Source organism: Melopsittacus undulatus, chromosome 4, assembly GCF_012275295.1.
Source record: "Melopsittacus undulatus isolate bMelUnd1 chromosome 4, bMelUnd1.mat.Z, whole genome shotgun sequence".
Taxonomy (NCBI): domain Eukaryota; kingdom Metazoa; phylum Chordata; class Aves; order Psittaciformes; family Psittaculidae; genus Melopsittacus; species Melopsittacus undulatus.
Window position 1 is genome coordinate 19,121,176 of NC_047530.1, and position 13,306 is coordinate 19,134,481.

Below are 13,306 nucleotides of genomic sequence, written 5' to 3' on the forward strand. Positions count from 1 at the left end.
AACTGATGTCAGAGGAATATTAGAGACCATTTGTACCTTAAAGGTTTATGTAGTTATCCTGTATCTCATCCACTCTTTTCATTGTAAAGTCTCATGGAAGGAGCAACAGACAGTATACAACTGAGGAAGATCCAAATCTCAGGTCTATGGAGATTTAATTACCAATTCAGAAATATTTGGTCAACATTGGCTGATCAGAAGAGTTCCAATTACACCTTTCTGGTTTCAGTTCAGTAGCATGAACTAAACCGGCATGAGTCTATCACTTAAGCTCCGTCAGCTGTTGAAGCAAAGAATGAATGCTTACTCCAAATCCTTTCAAAAATATTTCATTTAGAACTAATAATAAGAAAGACTAAGCACATATGAGTCACCGCGTGAAGCAAGGGACCAGACATATACTTTAGTAACAACTTAAATCCTTACAGTAAACCTTTGTTTCCTCAGCAGAGGCCATAAAAGATAAAACAACAGTGGAATAATGAATTAAAATCTTGCCATCAAGGTGATTTAGTTACGTTTGTTGAGGTTCTTTTAAGTTTATCCTTTCGGGGGTTTGAGTGTTGGGGTTTTTTTGTTGTCATTGGGGCTTTTTGGGGCATGTTTTTGTGTTGGGTTTGGGGGTTTTTCTTTTTTTTTTCCCCCCTCTCCATTTGTCTCAGCATCTTCAGAAGTAACTTGAAACTTACAGAACAAACTCTTAACCAACAGATCATGCATTTCTGATGTGCTTGAATTAACATCCTGGTCATCTACATTTTTGACAGCTGTAACAGGACAGAAAGGCCTTGGTAGGACAACAAAACAAAAGTCACAGCAAACTCTTCAAGTGGTAGGACATTTGCTTAGCATAAAAGTGTTTACCTTATGTAACAAGTAGAATCTCCTGAGCTATCTCCACATAAATGCTTCAGGCTATCAAAAGGAGGAATGCTTTACAGTGTCCCATTAATAGATCTGAAATGGCCTAACAGCTTATTTTCAAGGGGCAGTTACCACCTCTTCTACAGTGTTCTGTAACACTGGAAACACTACTTAACTGCTGAAACTTCCTCACTGGGCACTGTTACACACAGCAGGAAGAGAGGAAGTGAGAGTTGTGCTGACCAGTATTTTTTTTGCTGCACTTCTCCAAATAACTTAAGGTTATTTAAAAGTAATGCAAACACACAAATGAACTAATACTTTCTCATGCCTGTATATTAAGCAGGAGTTAAAGCATCTTGGGACCATGGTAAAACAAAATTCAGCATTTGAAATTAACAGTATTCTGCAATTAGTCTGTTTTATTGAGGAAGCAAAGCTCATGCAAATATACTGCCTACATACATTCCATAGAAACCTGTAGATATGTAATAGTCTGAGGAATAAAAATGCCCACAGTTGGCCAATTTTCAAAGCAGATTCAGGAGGCAGGTAGAAATTACTAGGAGGTGATCCAACAGGATACAAATTCATCTCGTCGTTTTTCATGAGGATTCTGATTTCAGTCAAGGACTGAGCTGCCTCATTAAACTGTGCAGTGTAAGTCCAAGCAGCTGTCAGACTGGAAAGCCAAACTGAGGAGTTCCAGAATTTGGGAAATGATTTATTTTTCCCCAAACAGGCACATTCATAGAAAGCAAGTTTCTCATCTGTTAAGACTGAAAGCTTCCTTCCGTATTCATTTATCAGTGTGCAGCAACTGACGAAAGCTGTAGACAGATAAAACTTAAATCTTCATTTACAGTTTGATCAATAGTTTGTTTTATTCTTTATATGAAGCTAAATAGTCCATTTTAAAACAGTGGAAAAAGAAAAACCTAATTTCAGAATTTCCTTGTTCTTTTTTCTAAACTTATGCATCTTCAGCCCACACCTTAAAAGACAATGTTGTTCTAACAGTTACTGAGAGATGCGTTTTCTTGTGATCCATGTTTTACACTTGTGGTATGTGTCCAACCATGTACCCCTCAGCACTGGAAGGAATAAAGACAACAAAACACAAGTCAATCCAACAGTACTTTTATTACCCACTCATTGCAGATGAAGTTAAGACACTTCAGTTACCAGTCAATATGAGTTCAAACATTAGTTGACAACTGCAGAAGTGTACAATGAGTACAAAATCATTAAGGATACTATAACAAAAAGTTCCAATGTATTAATTTTTAAAACATCAGTTCTACACTATTATACAGCAACCATTATATGATACTCTAACTCAGAGCTTGCATTTGAAAGGGGTTTTGTTTTGTTTGTTTTGCTTTGTTTTTTCAGTAGTTCTCCAAGAGGTTGAGATACAGGGGGTTACAACTGCATTCTTTCCTGAAATACTACTAACACAAAACCTTGCCTTGTACAGACAAAACTGGTTTATGTTTTATGAACACCTGCTTTTATCAGGGAATGCAGTAACAAGAAAAAATCTGTACATAAAAAATTAAACTCCAATATGCAATATATTTCATATATATATATTATACTACAGATTTCATATAAATCAAGTATAGGCCAAATTTTGGCATAGTTTTAAGTGCATTAAGACAAAATCCTCCTTAGACTTTGCTGTTACTTTTCAGTTTACTGGCTCATGAATTAATCATTCTCAGTTACATTACTTTAGACATCTAGAACTGCCTTAAGATCTAATTTCTATTTCAGGAATATCACCTTTGTCTTTCTTTACACTTTCTAAAAGCAATTAAGTTGTGGGAAAACTGTAGTGACTAATTTAGTCAAAGTTTACTGACTAATAAAAATTTCCAACTTGACAGGACTTTCTATGTACTGGTCAATATCTTGAAGATAATGGTCTCCTTTGTACTCCTCCATTCCTCTTTGATTCTCCAGTAACTGTTACTATTATATGCTGCAAACACCTATTGCTTTGAAAGGACTCTTACCAACATACATATTATTTCTGGTGCAGAACAGAGTGCAGAGAAATGTTTCTAATGCATAGTTATATTTGCTTAAACTTCAGCATGTGGTATTCACTTTTTAGAGAACACCTACTGAGCTGTATCTTCTCTAACATACAGTATCACATTCTGTCTCAAGCTTTGTTTGCCTTTGTTTCATAAGTGACCCAACTAATCTATCAATTTGACAAATACAGTATTTACAGTAAACTTTAAAATAAGCTTATCACTTTTTGCTGAAACAAAAAGGCCACTTAATCTTTTCTACTAGAATAAAGTTCTGGCATGAAGTCATTCAATAATACTTCCCCCCACAAAAAAAGGTCAAAGTTTCCTCAAAGACATTTGCAGAATATAGAAATTAATTGTATAACCTAGAAACATCCTATATTAGACCAAAAAAAAAACACCTAAGAATCAATTACAGTAAGTTGAGTCACAGTACCTCAAGAAATCAGTTCTCCTCTCATCCTTTTACCTACTGACATTATTCTGGTATCTTGGCATTCAGTGCAATTATGGTACAGAGGGGAAAGCATGAATTAAGTACTGCAAACAAACAGCCAATTCCAGCTACAGAAACAGCTTCCAAGTTAAGCCCTTTAAAAGTCTTGTAAAAACTGGGCTAAGTGTGAATTTAAGAACAGCAATCTCAGACCTCAAAAGCAAGACTATTACATTTACACCTTAGAAAGCAAGTCACTTCACACACACTGATACGTGCACATTAGAGCATAGACATGACCTTCAGGATCCACTCTCCATGTAACATGGAAGGAACTAGCTGCAGAACTCCCAGTAAACTTAACAGGAATTTAACAGCAATGCCCCTTCGTATTACCGAGTTATTAAGTATCTGATGTATTTATTGTGTGCGAAAGGAAAAATATCGATTTTGTATTGAGAAAATAAATACTGAAATATAAACAACTTTTAGCACAACAGATGAATTTACTTACAGCATGCAAGGTTTGGTTTTGTGTACTGGAGTAGCTAACAGCCACTAACAGCCCTTAAGTTTTTACAAGTTCAGAATTACAATCTTCACATAATTAGCAATTGCTTACAAAAAGTTCAGGACAATCCCTTGGAAATAAGCAAGAAATGGAGTAAAACATACTGAAAGCAGTATTAACAAGATAGTAGTAAAGGAAAACGTAATAGCTTTTAAAATCCAGACAATTTAACACTGTTCTGGTAATAAAAGAAATAAAAAAGCCACATAACCACATTTAGAGATGCTGCTTTAAAAGAAATGCATCCTTCTGATTTTTCATTTGTTTGGGGTTTTTTATTTACTATTCTCTCCCACAGGAGACAATCTGTACATAAGCTTAAAAAAACAAATCTCCAAGTAAGTAAACAAAATACAGCTCCCTTTGGTTCACCAATTTAACTTAAAATAGCTTATCCACCTCCTCTGCCCCCCAGTTTGCAAGGTAAGTGGTAAGGCAAATGTGATCAAAGACTGAACAGCTTCATAGGTGAGCTTCATAGGAGAAAGATGCTTCAACCCCAGTACATGGTATGGGAAGCAGAAGTAATAGTTCTTTTATAAACATTATTTTCTTTCCGAAATAATAGCTTCTCAGACTTGCCCAAGATGCAATGCATATGTTAGTTCTGATTGAGGGCCAGGTCAAGAAAAATCCTACTCCTATGTTTAACACAGCCTGAGAATAATTCAAGTCTCTTCGGCCTCTTGGAAAACAGAATTTCATGCCAAATTGCACTCTACACGATTGTTTGTTTCAGGTGTTATTTCATATAGTAGTCAAAGAAGACAAATTTAACTCATGGCTTTTTGTAATAAATGTGTATTTGTATCTGCTTCTATACAGTAGCAGTATTTATCTCCTTGGGATGATACAACCTGGAACAAGCAGTGATGTATGAATGTTTTTACACCACTTCATGAAAGGTTTAATGTGTACTGTCCTTCTGAAGAGTCATTTAACTACCTTTTAAAGTTATATTAAATTTATTTATAAATAATTTGGTACCAGCTGATGCTTATACAAGAACCAGTTTTCATGTTCTACCCTAGGAATTGCTTTGTGTAAAGGAAGTGCTCTAGTTATACCTGCTGTTTTATTATGCCCAATTTGAAGGATCTTAGATTCTTGTTAGACATAAATATATTAAAAATACAAATATTTCATATTTAAAGTGTTTTTTAAATTTTTGCATTTTTTGTTCTTTATAACAGTAGTCATATTGCATGATATTTTGAGCTCAACTGCCCTCATGACTGTAACTCCTTATAAACCATGAAAATAGAATAGTAACATTTTTTTCATGTAAACTTCTGTAGAGTTGTTGCAGTCTTAGAAACAGGGTTGTGAAGGTGCATTGTGAAGGTGCTGTATAAACATTGATATACGCTTTCTGTGGACTAGACTATGTGGTACATGGAACATGACATTCTGAAGTTATCCTATGTAATGTATAAAAATATATATCTTTATGAGTAACAGTAGTATAAGCTACAGTGCAATATTCCTTCGCCCATTGAAAGCCCTACCTGCATATGATTTTTTTTCTCCTATTCTAGTTCTTTCACAGTAGATTTTATTTTCCATTCATAGAAGAGAGCAAACACAGCTAGGAAAGACAGCTTTAAGAATACCCTTATGCGGTAAATCTGAAGCTCCTAGAAGTCAAATACGTACCATGAAAGATCAGTCTTGCTCACTTGTCTCTTCTGTACTACAATTTAAACATTTTTTCGCTATAAAATGTGAAGCTAGGATATTTAAGGAGAATATGCTTTAAACTTCAGAGAAAGTTATCCTATTCTTTTCACCAGTCCTCAGACTAATTTAATCTAATTTGAACTACATCGCTTGCTCAGGGCTTTAAGTGTAAGGCATTTTGTGTACATTCCCCCCAGCTGTTTATTTAATGACTATTGTGTGCAAAGCCAAACAAGTGGAAATCCCTCCCTCGAAACCTTGGAAACCAGTTTACCTTTTACTGCACATTCAGCATTAAACTGCAAAAGAGGAACAGATAGAAAAATCAAATCCAGAAACACGCACTGAAATAAGCAAACCATTTTCTATTAAGGAAGGTCTTCTCAACTGTAGAAGTTGTTTAATACACTATCAGTTCTGAATACATTCATAGTGGTACATTCTTAGTGCACTGAAGAAATGCATCAGAAAAGTTAGTTTTTTGTATCACCTAGTGCTGGCGTACCATAACTTTGGTGCTCTGAAGAAAGAGATTAACTTTGTTAATTTACATATTAACAGTTTGGAGTTATGAGCTCCAATACGAAAAATCTTTCCAATTCCAAATATTATTTACAAAAAAATTTAAGCTTTATATTCTATCACTAGACTTTTCAACCAAATTATGATTTTCCCGGGAAAAAAAAAAGAAGTACAGTACAAAACTAATTCACATCTGGCCATACAATGTGACTGTTCCTGACACGGAAAGAACAGATTAAGCAACACATGAACATGGACAAAATGAAACACAAGAGGTACATGAAATTCCCATTGAAGGGTCATATTCTACTCATCACTGGGAAAAGGATCATGAAAAGCTGAAAAGTGCATAATAATCCAGTAAAACTTAGATATGTACAAACTGTTTATACATTGACCATATTGTCTTGACTGCTCACAATCTACCTATCAGAATGATTAAAAATTTAATTTGATCATTAAATTGTCTTATACCTACCTAAATGGAGTAAAAGTTACTATTATCTTTAAATATATTAATGGATAAAAATACATGTATTTTTTCAAGAATAAGGATTATATTTCCTAAGAAAGTATCTAAAAACAATGGTGTTTCTAAATTAGTTTGGAATAATAAATGAAGCCCATTTTTTTGCAGAATGGCATGTTTTTATTGTTTATATGTTTAGATAATTAATTTTGAATATCTGTCCACTATAAACAATCTCCAGAAAAATATATCCTCTTCCAGTAACTTACAATACACATTAAAAATACTTACAAAAGGGATTATTGTCCATTTACAACATCTTTAGCTTAAGGACATGATTCTTGCGTTATTTTATTTATGCAATTTTGATCAGGCTACACTGAGTATTTTCCAGTTAACTTGAACCATGCCAGCAACATGATGGACAATCTAACATTTAAAAATATCTGCCTAATTATGTAGCATTTTTAAGTAAAATTTGGCATTTTTACATCACAGTATATATGGCATTTCTTAATTTAGTAACAGCAAGGCACAGTTATTAAACCATAAACTACAGTACCTGGATCACATACACTTTAGTGGTATCTACCAATACCAGTCCATGCATTTTAGTCTGTAGAGGGGGCTAAAAAAAAAAAAAAAAAAAATGAAGGCTTCTATTTACTTCTTTAGAAAAATTCAAACTCATTACAAGTTTGGTCCATTGGAAATGCCTATTAGCTGAAAAACCTTGAAGTAGGGCTTCAGGAAAGAATAGAGGAAAACAAATTTCGCAGTCTGTGGTCCAACAACTTGAGTAAGTTATTATGAAATGGCAAACAGGTCATGAATGAAGCTTTCTGATCAGCCGCCTGACATACCTGTTAAAATGTCAATGTACACAGGTACAGACATTCCAGATACATTAATTGCATCACACACACAGACTTTGTTACAGCAATAAGTCTAGACACAGCATTTATAGAGTTCAGCACTTCTTGTGGATTGATATTTGGCTTTTGACCCCATACCATACACAAAGATGTGCAAAGTTCTTTAAATGCTTTGCCTTCTATGTATTGCTGTTAAAGTGAAGACCCTGCCAAAGCGAAGCTCACTAGCCTTGCCTTAGCAGATTGTGCACCTCTTTGAAAAGCAGCTAGCTCTGTTCTCTCTATTGAAAGTGATAAAACTGCATCAAGAAAGACCAATGAAGTGGAAGAGGCAAGGAACAATGAACATGAGGGAGAACCCAACCGTTCCATATGTAATATAACGATAGGGAAGCTCAACTTCCATGCGTTGTCTTGCTTTCCGTACATCGTCGTGTGGTATACAAAATATTTTACATGCCAGTGGAATAGTGGCTTTTTTCATCACTACTTTTGTTAACAACAGAAATATTACTCCGATTAACAACCGCAATATGGCTTTTCCAAACACAGTCACAGTGAGAGAGGAAAGTGATAAAGGTAAAGTCTTGGGAGGAGGATCTAGATTTAGACCCATCATGTAGTTAACATGAGAGCCACAGGCTACTCCAGCACCACAGCCCAGTATTTGAGCTGTGTCGCCTCGAGATGTGCTCCAGGTGTCTAAAGTGAAAGAGAAGATGCCCAGGGCTAAATGGAGACTGATGATAATTAAGGGTGCATATTTGTAAGTTAAGTTGAAGTTATCAATCAGGTCCACAACTGGATGGAAGACAACCAAGATAAGAATAGCATACAGAAATCCAGCAATAACATCCTGTTGAAGAGAGACAAAAATATAGTTTCAGTGTAATAACTATTTAAAAAAAATAATTTAAGTTACTTTAGCAAGAAGAGAAGTCTCATTGATATGTTAAAAGCAACTTGTGAATTCCCATCTTCTTCCCTTTACTGTCCACAATTACATCTTTTTTATGTTAAAGGTAAGGAATTGCATTTGACCACTTATTAATATGACACCTGCATTATAATCAGATCATGAATGGAACTATGACCAAATGATCCATTATCAGAGCTGAAGATCTACAGATTTTCTAGCAAAGCCTGCAGTGAGAACAACAAGTACTTGTTTTAAACTAAAAGAGGGTACATCTAGACTAGATGTAAGGTAGAAATTTTTCACAATGAGGGTGGTAAAACACTGGAACCAGTTTCTCAGTGAGGTGACAGATGTCCCATCCCCGGAAATATGCAAGGTCAGGTTGGACAGGGCTCTGAATAACCTTATCTAGGTTGCTCATCAACATGTTGAAGTTGTTCCTGTTCATTGCAGGGATGTAGGATTAGATAGCCTTTAATAGTCCCTACCATCCCAGCCCATTCTGTGATTCTTCTATGACTGTATTTGCTGGCTACAATGGTCCTTATCCAGGCACTCAGCCTACAGTCAGCACAGCACTAGCTAGCCCACCTAGGTCAGTTCTGCCAGCTGAGTCTGCTGTAACAGCTCAACTCTGGATCTGAGTGCCAAGACACAGGCACACTGGCAGCAACAGCTGGTAAGGCAGCGAAGGACCACTGCAGCTAAGCATTACAGTGGCTTAGACTTTCCACTCCAGCTTCAGGATTAACAAGACTGCGAGAATGGAGAATTGTTTGCCACTATTAAAGGAGAAGAAGAGGTAACTTCTGGGGCTTCATACTTGATTTTCAGTTTTATTATAGTTTTTAAAATGTCTTTTCTTAATTAAAAGGTTCCTCAAATTCTTTTTTAATTTAACATTAAACTTCAGTTACCGCTGATTGATGACTCAGTTCCACAGAATTATCTGCAGCTTTTGTCACCTTTACTTTTTAAGGAGGAATTTGTTGAAAGCTTTTTAGAAATCCAAGCTGCAGAAATAAGATCACCTTAATTTACATATAGCAACTTTTCCACATGAGCCAGGGGTAGGACATGCATCAGCAGTATTTGTATTGCTCCATCTTCAATAAATCACTCTTACTCACTTCCACTAATGGAATGCTTGCTAAAAGCTCTAGTAGAATTGACTGAGAGGAAAATCAGACTTTCTCATTTCAAAAGCAACCACAACAGCTTTCTCCCATATTTACTACCCTGAACCCTTCCTCCTTTCCCCCACAACTTAGGCACCATGGTTGATTTTATTACAGGTAACACATGGTTAATTGTATTCACTCAAACATTACAGAGGAATCAGATATGAAACTGCTGAATAACCTACTCTACATGATGAATCACTATTTATTGCATGACTTGCAGACTATCAGCTGACACTGTAATCTAAAATATCAGTTCATCCCACTGTCCCCCACACGATGGTTCTGACTTGGGAAGCCTCCTAATCACTAATGCAAATATGTCAGTCAGTTTTTCCAAGCTGCCTTACTTTCACATGCTCCTTTTACACTGCGTTCATCAACCAGCTACTCACTACCAGGCTTGCTGTTTTCTGTTAACTTTTCTCCTTCTAGCAAGTGATCCTCAAAAACCTCTTTAACCATCCCTATTAATGATTACCATTTTATACTGATCTTGTTTTCCCATTTTTACATTGCTTGGAGTTGTGTTTCAGTTTTATTCTTTTTAATCCTTTTTAATAAGCAATTCCCTTTTTCAAAGATAACTCTGTTATTTTGTTTTAGAAGTTTGGTAAGTGAAACTCTAGCATTTGGCATGGCACTCTCAAATGCACATGCTTTGAGTAGGTGATGTCGAACCTGAGTGGACATTTACAGCAACTCTCTTACCCCGCAAAACTATTTCTACTCTGCAGAGGAAACATTAAGTCTATGATTTAGCGGTCATCAATTTCAAAACTTAGCTGAAATATCAGCTAAGTTTCAACTGTGAACTGAGTTTATGAAAGAAAAGTATAAATTATCAGAAGTTTGACATCTAGTTTTAGCTACTGTACTCATGTACTGCTGGAGAAATGCAAGTATTCTGTTCCTGTATGGTAGGCCATTCTATAAAAAGTTCTATATACAATTACTGCACTGTAAAAGCTTAAGTGTGATGGAAGTTAATGAAATCAGAACAACATTAAAATAGAAGTTTAGTAGGATTATTTTCTTACCAAAATTGAATGCATTCCCATGTAAATTCGACTACAGCAAACCAACAAACACCAGCAGAATGCAAGGATCAGTCCAAACATAAGGGGATACTGGTAAGGAAAAACAAGTGGAGAGATTGTATTAGAGTCTGGAAAAAAATAATCTAAAAGAAATCACTCTAAGAATTCTGTAATAATTAATTATGTAATTAATTCCTATTAATGCAACTTATGCTTACACTTTTCCTTGCCCTAGCCTACCCAAGCCTATTAGACCACCTCAAGGAAATCCACTTTTCATAATGGCAAAACATTATTAATGTTTTTCAACTTTTTCCTTATTCTCTTCCTTTGGATTCAGGATATGAAATTCAGGGCTTCGGTCATATCTTCTCAGACAAAGCAGTAAGAAGTTAACAGATTTCAGTAGCAGCTGGTCTTGCCATCTTAAGAAACCCTAAATTGGCACGATGGGCAGAGACAAGCCTTGTATTATAAACTGCAGAACAGTTTCACACTTTAGGATTGTTAACAATTATCCAGGCAGAATCTAGTAGTTTCACCCTTCTGAAAAAGAAGAACTCATAACAATTTACAAATAAATTCAATTCCTTTCTGCAGTCCCTGACTCAATATCTAAGCATCCATATGAAACTCATGGAATAGTAATAATTTTTGTTCTCCCTAAACCCATATAAGTTTCCTATTACAATCCATATTTATTGAACATAAATAATCAAGGACTTATTTCAAATTATTTCTATCGTCTGATAGATTTTTAAATTAATAAGTACTGTTTACCAGGAAAAAACAAAACACTCCATTTTAATCAGCATGTGTGAGCATGTGCAGAAACTTAGCATTTTGACTTTCTTACGTTTTGGATAAAAGTATGCCAATTCACATCTTGCAACACATAATGAAATACCTGCCCTAACTACCGTATTGCAAAACATTATACAAGACAGGATACAGCTTCCTCCTTTCAGTATTAAAAATACTTATTCTATAAAAGAAGAAGTCACAAGACAAAACAGCATGCTTCCAAAACTGCTTCACTTCCTACATAATAAGCATTTTCAATACAAACAGGCAGTCTAGATGTACTCAAATCTTGGAATACAAACTAAGAACTGCAGGCAGTTCTCTTGCCTTCTGCCTTGCTCCTTTAATGGGTACTTGAGAGGTAGAATATCTAACAAATAAGTGAAAGTATCTTTAATCCTATTGGAGAAAAGGTGTATATCCTCTCTGAAGGCCACTTGACAGACTGACAAGCTTCTAAATCAGTTTTTCAGTGAAAGGTTTGGGAGGATATTACAAGTCTTCCACATTATTCCAACCTTCTCTGAATTCTTAGCTCCAGGAGCACGTTAGCATGACAAACCTACAGAAATTTTCTGAAACTAGTGGAAAATTGGGAAGCTTATGCTTCATATAAGAAACAAATTTCACATTAAAAATCAATTCTATATGCCACAGTTGTGTTAACAGCTCACAGTTGTGTTACATCTAGTTCAAACTCTAATTCCTGTAGCAACATGTCTTTTTTCTATGACATTCACCTACAAATTGTAACCTAAACAAAATTACATATTTAATGATTCATTTCTAACTGAAATGAAGAAGGAACAAATTTAGTTTCCGGCCTTTCTGAATTATGCTAATTACGGGCAATACACCAGTAACTAGGTCACACTCAAGACATGACTGCGGAGTCATCAGATGCCAGCATTGTTATAGCAGCCACAAAAGCAATCCTTGTACCCTCTGCTGCCCAACCAGAATACATTATGCCATTATGCCTCTTCCATCATTTCCATTGATCTCAGGGTACAAGTAGTGCTGCCTGCACCTGGAAGACACTTCAGCCACACAACCTCCTGCTCCACTCTCCCCTCACCCCTGAGGACTACCAAAGCAGAAATGCTGTATGTATATAGAGGGATAGGTATATCCTATATTCTCTGAAGTAGAGAGGAGCTTCTAGCACATCCTTACCTGCCCCACAACATGAAAGCCTGGGAAGACAGACTTCTTGTTCCCCAGAGAGAGACTAGCAAGGGAAGGTTTAGTAACTCCAGAAGCAATGCAGACCTCTTGACTAGAAAAATTAATACCATCACAATCACTTGGTGGTAGAATGAACTTACATGTGTTCATATGCAAGTTTCAAACATTTTTGCACATCCCTTGATACCATATGGCCATTCTTGTTTCCTGGCACACATCTTTTGTGCTTTCAGGCCCCAATCAAGAATAAGATTCTTCTTTAATAGAGATTTTTCCTGTGTTTCTGAAATACCTGACAGAAACAGAAGCTGGAGCTTTAGCAAGAAGACCCATGAAGTGCCAGGCTCAGCAGGCTGTAGCAGCTAATGATAACCATAGTGGGGGAGAAGTTACAGCACCTAAAAAAGCAAGACCCTAAGAAGTACGAAGGAAAAGGTGTAGGTAAGAAGTCTTACTTTAAGAGTCCTGGGCAGGTCACTGTGAACAGCAGGGAGAATCAAATAAATTCTGAAAAGTAAAAGAAATGTTCACTCTCAGTCAGGAGCTCTCAAAGGAGGAGTGTTTGGGGAAGAAGGGAATTGTCAGAAGCTCCAGCTTCCAAGAAAAGTTCAAAAAGAGTATCTGACTCTCTCATATCTCACTCTAATTCTGTTGTTAATAATATTGAGAATACTCATTAAAATATCTGAAAACACTGGCTAGTTTAGTT

The 13,306-nt window shown here is 35.9% G+C and overlaps 1 protein-coding gene across 1 annotated transcript in view; it reads right to left on the reverse strand.

Moving 5' to 3' along the window:
• Window positions 1-1,988: 1,988 nt before the first annotated feature.
• SGPP1 (sphingosine-1-phosphate phosphatase 1) overlaps window positions 1,989-13,306 on the reverse strand; it is a 28,182-nt gene continuing 16,864 nt past the window's right edge. Inside the window, exons 2-3 of the mRNA XM_034061933.1 lie at window positions 10,606-10,695; window positions 1,989-8,321 (exon numbers count right to left, since the gene is read on the reverse strand). Of these exons, the coding sequence (XP_033917824.1) occupies window positions 7,770-8,321; window positions 10,606-10,695 (642 nt within the window). The 3' untranslated portion in view covers window positions 1,989-7,769. The remainder of the gene's footprint in view (window positions 8,322-10,605; window positions 10,696-13,306) is intronic.